This window comes from Thalia democratica, chromosome 2 (genome assembly GCF_965202585.1).
Source record: "Thalia democratica chromosome 2, ktThaDemo2.hap1.1, whole genome shotgun sequence".
Lineage (NCBI taxonomy): Eukaryota > Metazoa > Chordata > Thaliacea > Salpida > Salpidae > Thalia > Thalia democratica.
This window is the reverse complement of record NC_139166.1, coordinates 63,862,174-63,883,687: the sequence shown is the minus strand read 5'-3', so window position 1 is coordinate 63,883,687 and position 21,514 is coordinate 63,862,174. Positions and strand designations below refer to the sequence as shown.

Here is a 21,514-nt window from a genome sequence, read left to right as displayed (position 1 = left end):
AGTAGTTTTAGGGTAATAATAATAAGTTATCCATTAAAAATAATTACAGTTGAGACTCACTAAAACAGGATAGCATGAAGAAAAGCAGTATTTGTATATACTGGTGGCAATGCGTGGTATTTGAAAGGAAGTTCAAAACTGTTTGAACCTAAATATACGAATCGTATAAAATAAAGAACAAGTTTTTGTTCTCATGTCAAAAAAACTTTACAGAACAATTTAGAACCAAGAAGTGATTTAATGCAGGTCATAAATGGTAAGTATATAAATTTTCATTGGTATACATGCGGTAACTTCGCTAAACTATTGTATCAAATTAGATACGCTTTTTTTTTGTTGTAACGTTTTAACGACTTAACGAGTTGCCTTGACTCTAAAAAAAAATAGTTCAGTTAGTATGTAATTAGTGGATATACTTATCTAAACTGCTATACGTGCAGTAGCTTTGCAAAACGAACCGTTTTTGTTTTCAACCAAAACTGCCCTCTGATAAGAAGTCTATTCACCATTATGGCCATGTTCGGTTAAATGATGCATTGACCCCTAATGGTCTTATAAAAAAAACAAATAAAAATACAAAATTACATTACTGGATGAAGTTTAGACAATTAGTAACTAATAATTTTTTAATAGAAAAATAGTAATGCTAAACTTGTAGCAACAGTAGAGTTGAAAAATAATTAATTGATAAAAGTTCAATGTATTTTTTTTTGTTTTATTTTTATCGATCTTTTTTAGTTTTTAAATCAATTTTTAAAATAAACTATTTAACCTTATTTTTGGATAATACAACAACTTTATATATGTTTCTTTTGTTCGCGGGCTGCAGATTTTTCTCGCACGCCACAGTTTGGCGACCCCTGCTTATAATGCTATTTAACAGTACTGTAGTTTTACTATATTCAAAAACTAGTAGCCTTATTTTATGAAATGCAGGTGTGCTTAATAAAAATGTAAATATTGTTCTTTTTTTTATGTAAATACTTTAAAAAAATATTTATTGACCATCGTTGTTACTAGTTTCTATTATGTTTGCTTTTATTTTACTTAGCGTAAAACTGGCAAAAATAAATAACTGATAAATAATGTTCAAAAATTCAAAAAAAGTCAGCGGTTAAACTGCTTTACTTTGATAAATTAGACGTAATTTATATGCATCATATACTATAGAAAAACTAAAAAGTTTCAGTCTTCCGAAAGCTTTAGGTCTGATGTTAGAAAAAGTATGACAAACCTTTATTTACAATTTACTTTTATACTAATTTTTCATAGATTCTCTGATTTAAAAAAAATTAATAAAACACGAATTTTAATTCTTTATTAATTTTGGAGCTTTTACTAAACAAAAGTTTTTTATTATAAGTAACTTTGTTATGAATCTTTTTTATAATAAAGTTTTACTTTTTACTTAGTGTTGTTAAAAAAACTTACATATTATAGCTTAATTTTTTAAATCTAGTTATTAGACAATTTATTTTTATAACTATGCCAAAGTAAATAAGCTAAAAGTAATAAAATACTTTAGTACAATTTATTAAATTATTTTAGTAGTGTACTGATGTATTAGTGTCTTAAAATATTAATAGATGGTGGTACCAAGGTGTTAAAAAGTTTTACTCATTAGTGGAACTTAACGCTTTAATTTTATTTTTCATTAACTTTTCTCGCGTAAAACTCAAGACTTGGTATTGCATTTTGAAATGCGTTGTGACGTAACTATAGAAAATTCGTTAAAAATAATGTTACAAACAGTTTATAAATCAAAGCTGACTTGATCATTTAAAAACTTGACTACAATCAAGTTTGGCTATGAGCAAATTTTAAAACCATTCATAAGAATGGTAATTACAAACAAATTTATAAATAATTAGTTCTTTTATATCTACAACATATATTTTTTAAAACAAATAGTACTAACAAAGTTAATAAATGTATTTTTATTACAATTATTTACCTAATATATATTTTTTGGCTAATGTAAGTACTTTATTAAAGGTGATTATTTTAGTTTAATTTTATTTCAATAGTCATCATTGATACCATGAAACAAAAAAAACTATTGTATTTAGCGCTATTTTCGTAAAAATAAGTAGATTATTTTTAAGAAAAACACTTTTATAGTTTAGTTTTTAAAAATTAAATACAAAGTTTGAGCAAATTATTTTTTAATACTGCCGTAACAAAAATGGGTAATTTGTTTAATACTAAATCAAAAATATATTATTTGAAGCAAATAAAACTTTGATTAGACTTGTTTTAAATGTAACTATAATTATTAAAGTTAAATATTTTAATTGGTTACCTAACTATAAAACCGCTATCTATATTTTTTATAAACTTTTAGCTAAACAGATTTATGCAAATTGTATATTTTATTCGCGACCGGTTTCGGTGGCAAGAGATTGCGACCTTTTCAAGTAAAAATAAAATATAATTTATTAATTTAATCTTTATAATCATAAATCTATTTAAATAAGCTCCTTACATCCCAGTAAATTGAGCATTATTTTTTAGTTAAGGCAAATAACTATATAAACTTTTAGCAAGATAAAAAATAATATTTTTATCTGCTAGTTATAGTTTTTTCCTAAATAACCATTATTATAAAGAACTTAAGTTAATAATTGTTTTCATAACCAAGTTACCATCAAATACTTAAAATACTACCAGAATTTGTAAAACATTTTCATCAAAAAAAAATATTCTAAAAACAAACTATATTAAATAAAGTTGTAATTTCTAATAAACTTCATTTAGTATATGCTACTAAACTTATGCTTTATTTGTAATTTGTAAGCTTAACAGTCTATAATAGTAGCTAACATTGACGCTATATTTTTTCAAACTGCTGTTTATATAATCCAATTTAAGCTCTAATAGTTGTAAAAACAGCAAAACTAGGTAGAAACTTTTAGAAAACTTAAAACCATTTTATAAACTACTGTCAGTTTTGTTAACTTTTGCTTACTAAACTTTTTAATTCTTATAAGTTATATAATACTAATACATTTACTTTAAAAAATTATGTTTATTATCAATAGTTCTACTCAAGGTAAAATCCAGTTTAAAAGAAATTAAGGATATGAAATATTAATGTTATTATTTTTCTTGTACTTTTAAAACGAACAAAAATATTTAAAAGTAACTTTTGAAAAACACTAACTAAACTGTAAAAAGTCAAAAATGTATTAAGTAATTATTTTATGTTAACTCGATACTTTGTACAACAAATCTTGTTACAATTAAAGCAAACGTTAACATTCAGCTTGGTTGAAAAACTACATTTGTATAACATTAACCTCTTTAATTCAAGACTATTCATAATTAATATTTATTTAACACATGTTAAATCATGTCTTGGACAAGAAGTTAAAAGGTATCCAAGTGGTGTGATAACCGATAACCGAAAGGATTTTCGTGCATCAGGTCCTAGAACTAAGTATTTTTAGCGCTCTTTTTTCGTCGTTCAATAAATTATAATTTTTGTTAAACACATATATCACAGTTTATGCTATAATTTCTATAGACTGTATCGAGTTGTTTCCTTCGGTGGTAAGTTTTGTCAAAAGAGTGTGTAAGGAGTTTGTTTTGACATTTATGTTCATAGTTAGACAAACTACGGTACATTAGGGCTAAATCTTTTGATTGTAACTTAATTTTAGTTATAAATACTATTAAAAAACTAAGTTTAGTATTTATAACCTTTATAATTTTTCTATTGTCAAAAACCACGGTAACAAGCATGTTAATTTTTTAATAATTTAGTAAAATAGTTATGTATGTAAAGTGAAGCAGTGATGCTATATAAAATTTGTTGCAATTTTGCTGTTAATAGTTTTATTATTATATCAAACGCGACTATTTTTCTTTAAGTACTTTTCTTAACAAAACTTTTTTGATAACTTGTAAGAAACCTTGCCATAGTTTAAAAAAAATCTTAAAAGTTTCTAAAATTATTCTAATAAAGTCAAAAAGTAACTTTAAAAAATAAAACTTGAGTTATAACATAAAATGTAGAAAATTTAAAAAACTGTTTAAGTAAGTTTTCTTTTGATTTGTAAAAAGATTTTTTTTTCTGTCAAACATATTAGTACAAATTAAATGTTGAGTAATGAATTTTTTTTGAACTAAAAGTAAATTACTTTTAAATATAATAGAATAGTTTGTTCGTTGGCACAACATCCATAAACTAAACTAATTTGAAAAACCAGAAAATAAAAACTTTAAATAAAACTAATGCATTCAGTATAAATAAGGAGTATTTAAAATCAAAAGTAGGTATTTACCGACAATAAAAATTAAGTATAAAATATATTACTCAGGCTTATAGTATTACCTGAATAAATAGTTACATCATATTCTTATTTTAAACTTATTATAATCTATTATGTATATCTGGAACAATCTTTTTCAAGCCTAAAACTATACTTTTATAATAACTACATATGGTTTTAAACAAAAAAGCTTAGATTTGATAAAGAAATTTACGTTAGAACCCAGTTTGTTAAAATTTTTAAATAAAACAACTTACAAAAAGTAATTTAAACAAACTTATTTCAATTTCATTATGCACAATAAGATATAAAACAAGGCTTTGACAAATTTGTTTTAGTTTCTAGAATATATATAAACTAATACATTTTCTATTTTTCTTTTAAGCGCAATAGCTGTTTTAGTTTAAAAAAGCTTGGCTACAAACTTAAAAGTATATTTTAACGAACAGCTTGATAGTATATTTAAGTTCAGTTGAATCAGAATTAAATAAGTTTAAACAACAAAAATTCAAGAAGTGTTTATTTTGTTAAAAGTAAAACCTAACATCTTCTCTTTATGGGATAACAGAGTTTTTTTTTTTAAGTGTTGTTGTTATATTCCAAAGAACATTTTTAAATAGAACCTTTAACAACGAAAAAATAGTAATAATAACAGTTTTGACGTTTTTAAGTTCAAACCTAATCCTCAAAATACTTTTAGTTAAAATTTTGTCAAACCATTTGTACTTAAACACAAATGTAGCATATAACAATAATAAATGTGTATGTAGCTGCAAACTGCTATAAAAGTCCGTTGTTTTCCAAAAGTAATTTCTTTTACTACTATTTAGAATTGTGAACGTGGCTGGAACTATCATATAAAAAATAAACTTAAGATTTTATTTATAATATTTACAAAGTCAAAATTAAATTACAAACACAGCTTATAGCAAATTGACATATAACTCTGAGCTTTTAGTTTTATTATTTTAAAATAAGTAACGTTGTTTTTAATAAACAATTTTATTTACTTTTCACACTTTTTTGTAAGTTTTGTTACAGCTTAAAAGACGCGTATCATGCTAAAATGTTTTTCAAAAGAAATAACTTATACTAAAGTAAGTTCTTTTAAGTATGTATATTTTTAATTGTTGATACTTTAAAACGAGGTTTTCATATATAAAAGTTTATAAATTCTAACATTTATGAAGCATAACTTCTATGCAATTTTGTTTAAAGTTTGAATTGAAAATAATATTAATGAATTACAGTAACCTCTCGCTTATTTACGCACATTGTGTCCACAAAAAAAAGTGCGTAAAGATATGAGAGATCGTAAAGAAACGAGAGGTACCAAATATACTCACTATAATGGCTGTTTTTTAATATTGCTTCTAGTTAAAAGCAGACTGGGCACTTTTCCACTTTTAACTATTTGTTTACTTAATTTATAAGTATGAAAACAACAGATAAAAATATACATATATTAAAAAAAAGTTGAATTTCTATAAAATAATAATACAAGTAGAAATAGTTTTACTATTTTAATAATAAGTAGAAATTATCTTTATCTTTATTTAAATGTGACAATTTATAACCTTTTCTACTCAGCAAATTCAATTTATAATTAAGCATTTCTTTACAATTATAAAATGGTGTTTATTATTATAAAGGGCAAGACTGCTGTATTTTTTCTTTGTGTTGTAAACTCTCATTATTTTATTATACTTTTATTTTTAAACACAGTCATGTTGCTTTCAGAATTTTGATTTAATCTCTTATTGTTAACAAAATTTCTGATATACTGAGGTATAACTAAATGTTTATCAATTAGTCAAGGAACATAAGTTTACAAAGTCTAAAGGTATAGAGAGGTGTGTTAGCATTCAAAAACATATTTTAATTCAAAAATATACATTAAACCTAAATTGTGCAATATTAAAAAAAATGAAAACTTTTATTTTCTGAACTTTATAGAATTCTGAAATGAGTAACTAAACGAGAGTGCGTAACGTCACGAGTGCGTAAAGATCCGAGAGGTTACTGTAGCATAAAAACAAAGCACTTTTATAAAGGTTGCAATAAATTTTAAATGTTAAGTTCATTAACATTTAATATTAAAACTACTTTTACTTACTATATTTTCATGATGCTATAATACAAGAATATGTTTTTAACTTGTATTGTTTAGATGTAACTTTTAAAATAAATAACGTATCTACACTAGTTGATAAATTAAAAAAGTTCGTTTTGGCTTAATTATAAGAAAATACGAAAAATGTATAACGATACGCATCAAAAATATCAAATCATTAAGTAATTATTTTAATTGTATATTAGATAGTTTGAACCATATTTTACCTTTTTATTAACATAAAATTTTGAAGTTTTATTAAAGTATAAACAGGTTCACAACTCTAAATATATCCGTTTAAACGTTGTAATAGCTTTGAGTTTAGTAATCAATTATTTATAATAAATCATACGGTTCATAAAAATATAATAAGTGAAAAAAAAATGAAAATTCTAAAAAGCTGGTATATCAAAGTTGAAATCGAAAAATATCAAAAAACTACAGTTAATTATAATTAATCAGCTTGCCTAAAGCTTAGTAATATATTTTTAACTAATTTCCGGTTAAAGAAAGTGGGCAATAAGTTTATAAAATATTTATAATTCATTTTATACAATGACAAACGATGAATCAGTATAAAGTACTTTTGATTTTAAGTCAAATAGTTTTGTTGATAGTTGTAACAGATTCAAAAGATGTTAATGAAAAATTGGAAGTTTTGTTAGTTTCTTTTTTATTTTTATAAATAAGAGCTTGTTTAATTGAACGTTTATTGTATAATTGTTCTAGATTTTTTTCAACTACGTTTATGTAAAAAGTTAACAAAAAAACATGCTTGTTTTTATTTCACTACTCTTGTTAAAAACAAAAAAAAACTACAAATTAATAAGACTTGATATTGTTTTTTAGTAGTTCAACATACAACACAATTTAAAAACTATCAAAACAATCGAGTTCAAAGTTAAAATGTAAGTACATTAAATAAGCTTATAAAAATCAAACAAGACTAATATAAGATTTGCATTAGAACAATTTAAAGTAAAATTAGTTTTTTTTTCTTAACAATATAAAAAGTTAAACGATTAAATTGCAACAATGTTATTATTAAACTAAAAGCTTATTTTATTTGGTATTTAAGACAAGTCAATGTTTATTAGTTAACAAAACTCAATAAATTGTTTTTATTAACTGAACTTTATAAATAAGCATCCAGATTTTCTTATTATTTAAATTAAAAACAACTAAATGTATTTTTAATTTACAACAACACTCATGATTATTTAAATAAATATTATTTTTGCTTTACAGAGAACACGATCTAAAACACACAAAACCAAAAACGGACGGTAAGTTATTACATACCTTTTAAGTTATTTTTGTTTATGCTTGCTTGAACGACTAGTATTTTTAAGTTTTAAGAAAAAAATTATATCGTACTTTTATTTCGACATTTGAGGTAAATAAAAACAGTAATACTATTTTTTCTGAGGCTTTAATTACTTTAAAACATCTTCTGTAAACTGAAATTTACTTACCTTTTTCTATTTGCGCAAGAAATTTAAAAAATTATGTAACTATTTTTTCTAACATTGTTAACTCTATTACTAGTATATAAGTTAAATTCGGTTTCATATAGCACACAAAAACTCTCCATCCACAAAAACATGTTTAACGTTTTGAAATCTAGATTTGTTTTACTTTTTACTTTCTTTAAACTCTAACACAGTTTTTGAAACAAAAGTTTAGCAAGTTTTAGAACAAAAAGACATAAAAGTACTTTAAATTTAAACTTTACAGAACACCGTTATTAAACAATGTTTCCCTCTATTAGAGATCTGCAGCTATAGTTAAACTTATTACAACAGAAAAAGTCCATTTAAGAGTTTTTGTTTTTGTAAAAGTTCCTCACTTATAACAAAAATGTTTGTTTCAAACTTTACAAGACTTGATTCACTTTTTTGCAGACTAGCACTTTGTTATTTCAAACTCTAACAAACATGTCAAACAAACTCAAATCGAAAAGTCATAAAACAAAAGACAAAGTTATAACTAACAGTTGTCATAGACAACTTCAAATTTCAATTTTGGTTGACAGCAGTCTTTTTAATACCTTCACACAAAATAAAACTAAGCGTTGAAAGTACAAAACAAACAGACAGGAGTTTGTTGGACGCGGGCGAGATTACGGATGAGGACTTGATTGAAGAAGACAGGAAGACGGATGAAGCTCCGTACACCTCGGAAGAAATTGAGCAAGCAGTTCAGATGATATCCGCGGATGGGGACGAATTTGGGTTGGTTTGGTTGAAAACTTAGATTATAAAAGAATTAAATATAAAAAAGAGTTTGTTATCAGATGAAGATAAATTTGTAGGGGTTGAGCTAATAAAGAAAAATAATATTTTTAAATGTAATTTTTAAGCTGTTAAGATTATGTTATCAAATAATGGGGACTAATTTTGTTGGGTTGAAGTAAAAATTTGTATTAATTTTAAATGTGTAATACGTTTTAGTATAAATTCAAAAATTTAGCTTTATACTTTTCTAAAAATTATGAAACTAGAACTATTTTTATGATTTAGTTGGAAAATGTTTGTTTGGAATTTAAAGTATTATGAAAGTTGAAACGTTTCTTAATTATTCATAGCTGTTTATAAAATGTGGTTTAAAAAATGTTAAACATTATTTAATTACAGGATGGAGGATGTAGGTTTGGAAGACGGTACGGGCAACCAGAACGACCAGGAGTACGACCCGAACATGGACCAGGGTCAAGATCAGGATGGCACTCAGGACGGTTACTATGGCGACTACGACCCTGAAGAGGATGGTAACTATGGTGACGACGAGAATGCAGGAAATATGCGTGATGAACTGTAAAAATACTGTTATTTTTTATTTTTTTTATTTTCATTGAGAAACCCCTCACGCCCTCATCATTCGAATTTGTTCTTGTAGGTTTTGACTATTTATTTTGAATTTCAGTTATATTTCTGTTACGTTTTTAGAAAATAATTATTCGCATGCACTGCACATCAAAAATTTGAATAGCTTGTACTTTGTATATATTTCAAATGTAAATAAATTGTTGTAAAATTGTATAGCTGTTTTCTAACGTTGTTTTAATGTTTCTTCGCATTCATTGCACAGCAAAAAGTTAGATAAGCTTTTTTTTTCTGGTATGTGCATTTTTGTATATACTTAGTGTTAAACTTGTTTAAATGTTTTGAGTATAGTTGTGTTTTTTAAGTATTTATTCGTCTACTTTTGTAAATAAACACAAAGAAAAGTATGAGGAACGTTAACTGTAATACTTAGTTATTATAAAAACTGCATGTTATTAAATTACATTAATGTATGACACATTGTTGTTTAAATCAGGGATATCAATAATAAAATTATATGTTTTTAAAATAACGCATACAAAACAGCTTTGTCTCAGCAAAATAAGCAAACAAGATTTTTGTTCCAATTAAAAAAATACTTATTTTAAAACTTTATTTTAATAGATTTAAGTTACATTAGTTGTAGCCTGTTTTGTACGCAAAACTTAGCAATTTATAACTAGTTAATTTTATAAAACTCGTTACTAGGCGGTCGTTATAAAACAAATTTTAAAAATAATTAATAAAAAAGTTTCATTACTTAAGAAAGTATTGGTAGGTAAGCCAAAAGGTAAGCTTGTTAAAAAAGCTTTTTTTATTTTTTCAATATCATACCAGTTAATGTAATCTAATAAGCTTTTTAAATATAACTATTATATATTACTTACAACACTTGAAGTCATTCAAAGTTTGTTTTAGTCATATTTAGTAAATAAGTTAAAACTTTATACTCTAGGAGTTTTAACCAAAATAATTTATTCCAAAAGAAGTATTTAACCACAACAAATAAACTTGAGTGCTTCCTAATCCACTTAAACGAAACTTTGATGTTTAAATTAGATGCTTTAAAAACTTCTGCATAGTTAATAGAATTCAAAGATAAAAAAATTTATTTAAATAAGATATTTATGAAGATAATAGTAAGTTTTCAAACTGCGTTTATTGGACAAATGTTTACATTAACTTATAGTAAAAATTTATAGTTTGTATGAGTACTTAAGTTAGCTCATGTTTAACAGTAAATGTAACTGCAAAAACTAACTTCAAGTATTTTTTGAAATTACTGTTTATATTCTTTTACGACTTTGTTGATAAAAACATTACACAAATTATTTCATCTACTTTAACAACGTTTTTAATGACTTTTTCTTTATGTAGTTACAGTTTCATTATATGTTGTAAAAATAACTCTGTTAAATTTATCTTTGTTTTTTAGACTAAGTTGTGCTCCAAAGTATTGGAAATCAAAATACTTGCTATTAAAAACATAGTGAATTTGTATTAGACTAAAAAGCGCTAAATACCTTTATTAACTTAATTTTTTAATTTAGTGGTTTTAAACTTTATATATTAAATAACAATTGCCTTTTAAAACTTATAAAAATACAATTCAGTTTAAATAAAAAGAAAATTAAGTAAAAAAAAACTTTTAAAAGATACTTTACTATAGTTTAAGGTGTTTAAGAAAAACTAAGTAATACTTTATTTAGTTATACTTTAATAAGTCTCTAACAATAACTAACTATAAATTAATAAACTTACAATTTCATGGTTTATTTTAAAGTTCAATGTACTAACACAACAAGTAAACGTAAAATAAAAACAAGAACACGAAAAATAAACTGACAAAGAGGAATATTACGAAAATAAAAAATGATGTATATTCTTATCTAAGTAATAGAGCAAATGTTAAAACTATTGCCTTAAAAACTAAACAAGCTTATCATAGAAAAAAGACTTTAAAAACAGCCTTTTTTATTTTAAAAAACATAACTAAAAGGCCTGAAGAACTTTTAATAATATTCAGCCCTAAAACGGCTAAAAAAGTTTTAAATATTTACACTAAAACTAAATATAATGCTTTAAATATTTATGCTAAACTGAGTTTTGATAAAATGCTTAAAAAACTTTTTATAGTAGAAGCCTGCTTATTAAATATTTGTGCATTTATATACTTTTTACATACAATACAATTAAAAAAACATTTTTTTAAATTTAACTCCATCATAATTTTGGTATATTTTCATTATTTTCTGTTTAAAGCTTTTCCTGTAAAAATAAAAATAGTGTTTATATTAAGTTAACAAAAGTTGAATAACATTAATAGTAAAATAAATAAAAAATGTTAAATATAATATTAACTTGTTCTTTTTTATCCGAACTTCTAACTTTTAAGGAGTTTTGTAGATAACACTAAGCCAAAAATTAAAACAGTATTACTGAAAACTTTTTATACACATTACTTCTTAAATATATCAGGAAATTATAAAACACTGATATATATCGATACTTTTTGCAAGTGCATTGGAATAACTTGAGTACAAACCACAAATTTCAAACTAGTTCAAATGTGTACAGTATCCTAGCAATTAAATACATAATGTGTTTACCCAAGTAATTAACTTATTTTAAATTTCTTGAAGAAGCATGTAAACAAAACTTTACGACTTAAATTGCTCAGCAACGAATGTAAAAGTACTTAAGGAATATTTGTAAACACAATTAAGACAACGAGTTGTTTCCAAATAAAATAAACAGTAAAGCGAAATCTTATATAACATAGGTTATTTAAGACAAACAATATAATGTTTTTTGATATACAATCATACTTTTTTTCTCTAATATAGCCTTAAATACTATTATAGCTCTATTTTTTAAAAAAAGTATTTAGCTATACAATACAAACAGTATTTAGATTAAATAAAATAAAATTTGACAGTTATTGATAAAGTTTTAACAGTTTTCGGATAACTTATTTATCATGTCTTATGCTTAGCATAAGTTTCTCATACTTTTTATTGTTAAAAGTAGCACTTCTGGTAATACTTGTAAAAACTTAAATAATTAAAAACTTACACTTAAACTTGTTTTTCAACAAAGTTTTAAATAAATTGAATGTTTGAAACACACCAGAAAGGTAAATAATTGTAATATGTTACTTGATTGTTTATATATTTTTATCACTAGTTAAAAGTTAATTAATAGTCTTACTTGGTTGTATATATTCATTATAAAATATAATCATGTGCTAATTTTTTTTCCAGTATTCAGTATTGTACTTTAGTTTCATCACAAAACTAAATAACACTATGTTATTTATCAGGGTTGCCACTGGTTTTTGAGAAATTTCTTCTAGGTTATCTGAATTATTCCAGGTTTTAAAAGTACACTTTTACGGATCTATTTTAATTAAAAGTTAAAGCTAAGTTTAAAAAACCGTGTTAAATAGTATAAAAACATTGAAAAGATACTGTAAAGCTACTTTAAATATATTTTTATTAAAAAAATGTTTGATGATGACAAAATGTTTTTTTTTATTTTTTATATGATAGACTTTTGTGTCAAACTAAACTACATTGCATGTTAAAATTGTCAAATTCCTTGGTTTTTATAGGATTCCAGGTTTTGTAGCAACCCTGATATATTAATGTGATGAATTAAAACCTCAAACTAACAAATTAATTTTTCTTCGCCTGCACTGGTAGGTACAATTTGAATTCGGCGGGAAGCTCATCTTCGGAGTAGAGACGATCCGAAAAGTACACTCTTCTGATCCTGCAGTTGGCGTGGATCTGTTTTGAAGAGTAGTCTTTATGGTTATGTATAAGTTATAAACTGGTTTTTACTGGTAATTTTTTAATGAGTAAATCTTTATCAATTTAGAACCAGAGTTATGTGAAATTGACCAACTAAATTTGGTGTGAATTTGTTTGAGAAAAACTTTAAAATTTGTTAAGATTAATTGTATTGACTTTTTTCTATAGAAAGTTTATTTACCTTTATCTATTCTATTTTTGAATAACTAAGATATTTTTCTTTTCAATGTGGTGATACTGACTTAAAACTTAGTCTATTTTGCTTTTACTACTGTATAGCTTGATAAACTCTTAAACTCGTTGTTAAAAAAATTAAGAAATTACTTGTTTATAAGATTCACAACGGCTATTTTCTTTTAATTAGTGTTTTATTACTAAGACATACTTTATTTTATAATATATTCGTTTATTTATATATTACTAAAGCTTGGAGTTTTATTCTTACTGTTGTACTTTCAGTTTAATAAAACAGTACTTATTGAAAAACTATGAATGAAAATATAATGATTTGTTCAATTTGATCACGTTTTTAATACAAACACTATAAGTCTATCTCTTAACAACTACAAAAGTTATTCATATATGTATATATTTTTTATATTTTTTAAATAAGTTATACCCTAACAAAAAAACTGAACTCTATAAGTCTAGATATAAACAAGTAAGCCTAAGGTGAAATCTTTCATAAATAATACTTTAAAACATATATAAATTTATCAATATTAATTATTATTAATCACTTAAACTCTAACGAACCTGGACTCTGAGGGTCTCGATGTAGTTGGTACCGTATGCCCTCCTGGTGAAATCGGACAAGTTGAACTGGATCTGGTTCCACCCGTCGTCCAGTCTCATCGGCATGGTACAGATGAACGGCTTCACCCTGGTAGTGGACTGGTAGTTGGACGCCCGGAACCTCCTTCGCACGTTCTTGTCGTCCAAGACCTACAAAAGGGAAATTACCTATTGTGAAATTGTTGAGAATATGTTTCATGCGTAATTTTATAAGATAAAGAAAAAGGTACATAATATATTTGTAATACTTCATTTACATTAGATACTGTTTTTGTCATGTTGTTATTAATTTTATCATTGATTACTTAGCTTATTATCTTTGTATATTTTTTAAACTTTATGACTCAAAACTAAACACTTTCTTTATTTTTATGTTAACCAAGAGGAAAACAAAATTGAAAAGTATAAATTTTTACATTAAGAAAAACTAATTCAAAAAAAAAACTTTAAAGTAAACTCTATTTCACATACAGTTTGAAGCGAAAAGCTTAGAAAAACTAAACTTTAAGTAAACCACAATTTTTATGTTTTTCACAACTTTTATTTCTTAACTTAAAAGTTCTCTGCATAAAACCGCTGTGAAAATACATTAAATATTAAAATCTTTTTCAATGTTTAGAGTTTTAAAATAACTTACAGGACATTAGTAAAGAAGCTTTAGTTTGTATTTAATTTTTTTATTTAACTACAAATATGTTTATAAAAACTATTTTGTAACAACAGATTTATGTTTGCATAATCATATTATTTTAAAATAGCCAAAGTGTTTAAGAAAAAAATAATCAATTGTTATGTTGTTTTTGTTTTATTTATGTTAAAAAACATAACTAACAAAACTAATGCAATATAAACTTCAATACAACTATACATTAATAACATATTGAAAATATTTTATATGGTAAAAATATTTAATCAAAATACAAGTTTAAAACACTTTAAGGACAGGATTTTTGTTATAAAATAATTAGCAAAAATATTATTAATTATTTACTACAAGTTATTTTTGTAATTCAAAAATATTTTTACACTGACATTAAAAAAATTTTAACATTGTATTTTTGTTATGATTTCAGACTTATAATCTTCCTTTGATAAAAACTTTACGCACAAACAACATACAAACAAAAAGATTATAAGAGTTTACCAAACAAAAAAGTCTTGTGACTACTTTTGTAAATAAGGATTTACTATAAAATAGTACAAGCAAAAACAAACTTGAGTTTAAAAACAACTTCAGAACAATAATAATTTATTAAGGTATAGGTTAACTACATATACGATAGATCTTAGTCTCTTCTTACTTAGAAATACATTATTCATTATAAAAAGTTACTATTTAATCTAGCTTAAATAGTCTGCTTAATTGTTGTTGATTTTATTTTGTAATTTATATACATTTTCAATTTTTTGATAAATTAAATACTACATACCTTTATGTTTAAGTACACACAGTTTAAGCAGCTTTTCAGACAATAACAAATTAAATCTGATTTTATTTTACTATTACGTTGAATATTGTACTGAACTAATACATGGGAAAGTAACCAAAGTTGTTAAATAAAAGATAATTTGTATACTAAAGAATACACAAATAAAGTCTGAATCAGCAAACCTCAAACTTAAAGGTGATCAATCTATTAAGCAAAAAAATCAGATATATGAAAGTTATTTTATGTATAAGTGATTTATGCCTACAGGTGGGAAACTTTTGAATCCCCTTTAAGATATCAATATACATTTGCAAACTTATTGATAACTAAACCTATAATTTTATTATAGATAATTTACAGTAGGAAATAAAATCAAACTTTGTAAATAAACAAACTTTTCATAACTACATGGTAACATATTTTTTATAATCAACTGAATGAAACCTGAACTTCGAAGGTAAAGTACTTCTTGAGGTTCTTGATGATCATGACAAGGAAGGGGAGCTTGATCCCGAGTGTCTTGCTGGGATCGGCGGGGCAGGTGATGAAGGTGGTGCTCACGTTGGTACCTTCTATCTCCAACACCAGCGACTGGATGTCGTTGTCTGTGATCCTCTTGATGTGACCGTTTCTCACCTGTTTTAGTTGTTCGCAGCTAAGATATCTTGTATATGAAACTAAGAAGAATACTCAAAACAACCTATGAAGACTATTGAAAATACATCATTAACAAAATAAAATTACTGTGAAGTTTATGTTTAATGTTATGTATAACTTTTCAATTTAACATTTCATTTCAACTTTTTTTCCCAACATTTAACTTAAGTTTTTTCTCTGTGCTCATATTCAGTGAATGCTGAAAATTTTTTTAAAGGATGTTTATTTGTTTGTTTAAGCAGAAATGCTTTTTGAAATGTATATTTTTTAGATATACAATTTAAAGTTTAATGGAAACTGGAATGACTTATAAAATAATTTTCTAATCATTTGCTGATGTAAATAATATACAGGTTTTAATTAAAATATATGAATATTTAAATAACTCAATATCTAGTTTTTACAGCACTTTCTTCCAAGTAACTTAAAATAAAAAGTTTTTAACAAATTTCAGAATAACTTTTTTTGTATATTGTTATATGAATTTTTTTATTTTTAGTTTCTATTGTCAAAATACATCAAAAACCATGTACTTACAATTTGGAACCTCAAAAGAATGTTATATAAAATAACTATACATCTAATTACATCTATTTTAAAGTTAATCTGATTTTTACATAAACAACTAAGCTAACAGCTGTTTTTAATAGTTTTTCTTTTAATCAAAGTAACTTTTGATATGAAAGCAATTAAAGTTAGAAACTTAAATAGGTTTCTTATGGAAAACAAACTAAAAAGGTAAAAGTGAAGTATTTTACTAAAAATTTACCTTCTCCAACAGTTTTTAATAAGTTATGTGTAAACTTTTTCAACATTATCCTTAAGGGCATAGGGGGGTTTCATTTTTCTAACTAAAAATAACATTTGCTCTTATATGAAAGCTTCAAGTACAAACTACAAGCCAGTTTAAATGAAATCAAAAAATGGTTTTTAACTTTTAAGATATTGTAACTTTTGTAAAAAGTTTCCGATACAAATGTATGGACCACAAATTTGTCTGGATCAATTTTCTCAAGAATTTAAAAAAACACTAAAGTTCTATCTTCTCCTTCATTTTTCAAGCTAAAGACCTCAAACTCTCAGGAAGCGTTTTTTTTTTTATAGTTTAAAAAACTTAGAATGTTACAATTTTAATAATTTTAAAAAAATAGAAATTTTAGGTTAAAAAAACAAAAAAAAATTGGTCGTTTTTTTAATAATGTTTTTTTTTCAAATAAATTAATTTCTTTATTCAATCTTTTTAAAATTTAATATTAGACTTTCTGTGAAAATTTGAAAATGATTTGTTAAAAAATGAAGGAGGAGATAGATTTTTAATGAAATAGTCTTTATCTGCGTTTTTGGTTTGCGCCTTCCATTAGGAACCTATTGAAGTCACCGACTTTAATTGCTTTTTATCTCAAAAGTTACTCTTAATTTTTCAAGTGGTTAAAATGTCTGATAGCTCAGATTAAACTCTATAAAATAAGATCAACTTCTAAAAATCAAGGTGGACCCCCTATGCCCTTAATAAATTTTGAAAAACTTGTAAGAAAAATATTTTTTTCTTAACTTTTTAATTTGAAAAGTTATTATAAAATCAGACTTCTAACTTTATTTTAATTGTAAATATTTTTTAAATCTGCTTCTTAGCAATTTTTTGTAATATTAAGTAGAACATTTCCTAAAAATTTAAAGATATTTGTATAAAAAAGTAGTACAAGATATATTTTTAGCAAATTTCAAAAAATTGGCAATGATAAACTTATATTTTGTACATTTGTATTGAAAACTCTTTATATAACTCACACCTCAAAAGTTAATTGAAATATGTAATAGGTACTAATAAGTAATAAGTAGAGTATATTATAGTTCAAACTTTAAACTTTTAAGTATGAAGTTTTTTATTATATGTGTAAAACTTTATTAAAAAAATGTTGGACTTATGTGTGGCTTTAAACAGACTTATAAAAAATAAGTGTACACAAATCAAAATACAAAAAACCTGTACTTTAAAATCTGTAGAAAAAATTATGACCGATAATTAAGGCCATATGGGGGTCTATCTTTTTTCAATAACTTAATTTCATTTTGTAGAGTTTTGTTTGAGCTATCAGACATTTTTAACAGATTAAAAAACCAAAGTAACTTAAGAGATATAAGCAATCAAAGTCAGTAAGCTTTCTAAGTTTGCAAACCAAAAATACAAAAAAAAAACACTAAAAGTATTTTTTTTTTTCATTTTTAACCAATATTCTTAGAATTTTCACAGTAATTCCATAACTAGTATTCAAATATATTCAATGTAGGAACTTTAAAAAAAAATTTAAATATAAACTGTATATAAAAAAAGTCTTTTTTGTTTTCTTTTTTTGTCTTAAATTTTTATTTCCTAATGTTTTTAGAACACCAACAATTACAGACTTTTACAAACTATATAAGGAATGTTTCCTGAAAGTTTGAGTTATTTAGCTCAAAAAATAAAGGAAAAGATAGATTTTTTAGTGAATTTTTAAATTTCCAAGAAAATTGATTATGAAAAAATTAAGGTCCATACATTTTCTGGAAACTTATTACAAAAAAGCTGATATCTTAAAACCTAATTTAAATTCTAATTCTACAAAATTGACTTATAGTTTATACTTAAAGCTTTAATATAAAAAAAAAAATTGAACTTTGTAAAAAAAATGTTGGACTTCTACCCTATGCTCTTTTCAGAAGCAATATGTACACTGTTTTTTTTTAATATGCTATGTATTGAGTTTTCTAACAACTATTTGAACAAACACTTTTAAATTAAGTCTTTTTTTAATAACAGCTTTGAAAACTTTGTTACATGCAGAAATGAAGAATTACGATAGTTTTTGTTTACAGATATATTTTACTTAAAGTAGGTATAAACTTAAGGACTTTTTTTATTGCAAAAGTTTTTTTTTAAATATTTACTAAATAGCTTTCAGAAATACATAAAATTATTATAAAATATCAATGTAAATAAAGAAGAGTTGGTGATAAACAGTCATTTTTTGAAGCTAACTTTGTTTATGAAATAGTTATTACAAATAACTGGTTTAAATCTATTAAATGGCACTTTAAAACTAATCAAAAAAGCTATATTCATTTAAAATTAAGTTAAAAAAAAACATGCAGCAACTGCTTTGGTTCAACAAAATTAAGTTTTGAGTTCTTAGCATTTATATTGGGCCACAGGATAAAACAACTTTTTAAGTTTTATATATAATATCAATAACTGTACTACTATTTTACTTTTATATAAATTTTAAGTAATTTTTAATGTAAACAGATTAAATTATTTAGAGTTTCATAGGTGGTTCCTAATTGATTGTACTAATTTAAAAAATAAAATATGAGTTGATTTTTTTTTTTTAATTTACCTCCTACAAAATTAAAAAAAATTTAAACTTGCTCAATCTTATCTTGATGAAAATTTAGATTTGTTAAAAAAAAAACTTAAATTAGTATTTATTTTTCTAAAAGACAAATATAATACTTTATATTGAATTTTATGTAAGTTCTGAAATGTATGTTGAAAAATTGCATGAGAGATTTCCTGGAAAGTCGAGGTATAAAGTACAATAATATTAAAAGAATATAATTTTGAAATAAACTTTTTATTTTAAGAAAATTAACAAAGATTAAATTATAGTCCATGGGTTTTACTGAAAACTTATTCATAGATGTATCTCAAACCTTTTTTTTTACAAAAACTGACTTACAGTTTATACTATAACGCCTAGTTCAAGAACAAATGCTAATTATTTAAAAACAAACTATACCTTCTATGACCTTGACTATTTTATCAAAATATCTTTAAAGGTCTAATAAAATTTAATTAAAATATTAATTACATAAGTTGCGAAAATATTTAACAATTATAAATCTAAACTTTCTATAATTTCTAAATTTTAATTTAATTAAAATTTAATTTATTACTTATATCTACTTCATTTATGAAAATTAAACTTAACATGTAATATATAAAGTAATTATAACTTACAGTACTTTTTATTCAACATACAAAGTCAAGACAAACAAACCTTTTTGTCCCAGATATGCAGGGGTTTGCTACCAATACTGTATAGGATGGACAGGAAACCGCTCTGGAACATATTCTTAAACATCTTTGCTATTTACTACAGTGGCAAGCTAACAGATAGAAAATTTGCACATAAACTTTATAAAGCTTTTATTGCTGCAAAAAAAAACTAATGCTTGTCAGTTAATTTAAGATATTAATAAAAACATTTTATAATTAAATTGCTTACATAAATTTCTATTCTTTGTATAACATTTTTTAACTAAAAAAATTGACTATTTGTTATTTCACAATTAAAATAATTCAGAAGCTATTATTTAAATATTTGCAATCACACAGACTGCATTAGTATGAATGAGTATTGGTAGACATCTATATAACAGTATTATAGTTAAAACAAAACTATTTCAAAATTTTTGTTTACTTTTTTTTTAATATACTTAGATACCTTCACTAACTTATTTTGAATTTTTTTTTACAATAAAAAATCTGAAAAATATAATAAATTTTTTCCTTGTTCAAACAACATTAAAAATTTCAACTCAACTTTATTTATACTTATATAACAATGGCTAAATTAACAATATAGTATTAAATAATATACAGCTTATTTCTTTATAACTTTCTTTTACAAATTTAACAATATTTTCATAAATATTTGCATTTTTTGTCATTTTAAAGCCTTTTAAAATACACAATTGCAGTTTGACAGTCTGTTTAGCAGTGAAACTAAGTAACTGTCTAAATTTGTAATAATTTTTTCAATTATCTTTACAACTTAATATTACTAAGTAGCACCAAATTTAACTTAAAAATGAGCTTCAAAACAACGTTTTACAAAGTTACAAAATTAAACGTCAAGTTGTCTTCACCAGTACTCCTTAAACTATCAAAATTGTGCCAATAAATCATAGTTAATAAATTAATATATTCAAAAATATTGTTTAATTTTTCATTTCAATAAACAATAAATATATGTTTAAACTTGTTAAAACTAACAAAAAAAGAAAGTTTAAACTAAATTATTATTCAGCATATAAACTACCTAAGAGTATTAATATAAAAAATGTACTCAAACACATATGTCCTTAAACTAAACGTTAAGGGCATTAGTGATAAAAACTTAACAAAAGTTAATATTGGGATTTATAACAAATAAAAACTATAATAAAGTTTTCATCGTAAACAGAGAAGATTTATTTTTGATATATTTTGGAAAATTTTTCTGATACAAATGTATGAATCTTAAATTTTTTACTTTCAATTTACTCAGAATTTTTTTTAAATTACTAAAAATATATTTTTTTGTTTTTTAAGCTATTGAGCTCATATTTTCAAAAAATATTCCTTGTATTATATGAAAAACTGTATTGCAACATTTAAAAAACAAAAAAAAATATTTTGTGACAACAAGAATTAATAAAAATTCTTAAGTTTTTATTTCCTGCAATGAGATTTTTTATCACTTAGTTAGTATAAACTGAGCAAGCTTAAGAAAGATTGCTTAAAAACTGTAGGATATAGATTCTTAATGAAACAATATTTTTTTGTCTTTTTAACTTGGCCTTT

The 21,514-nt window shown here is 23.8% G+C and overlaps 1 protein-coding gene across 1 annotated transcript; it reads right to left on the bottom strand.

Annotated features, from left to right (window-relative positions):
- Positions 1 to 10,988: 10,988 nt before the first annotated feature.
- On the bottom strand, positions 10,989 to 20,097 carry LOC145849879 (cilia- and flagella-associated protein 20). The gene is made up of 5 exons (XM_082954972.1): positions 19,947 to 20,097; positions 15,697 to 15,888; positions 13,784 to 13,972; positions 12,887 to 13,003; positions 10,989 to 11,480 (listed from the first exon to the last, which is right to left on the bottom strand). Exons 1-4 carry the CDS (start codon positions 20,028 to 20,030, stop codon positions 12,890 to 12,892), a joined length of 579 nt encoding a protein of 192 aa, XP_082811098.1. The 5' UTR covers positions 20,031 to 20,097; the 3' UTR covers positions 10,989 to 11,480; positions 12,887 to 12,889.
- Positions 20,098 to 21,514: the final 1,417 nt, after the last annotated feature.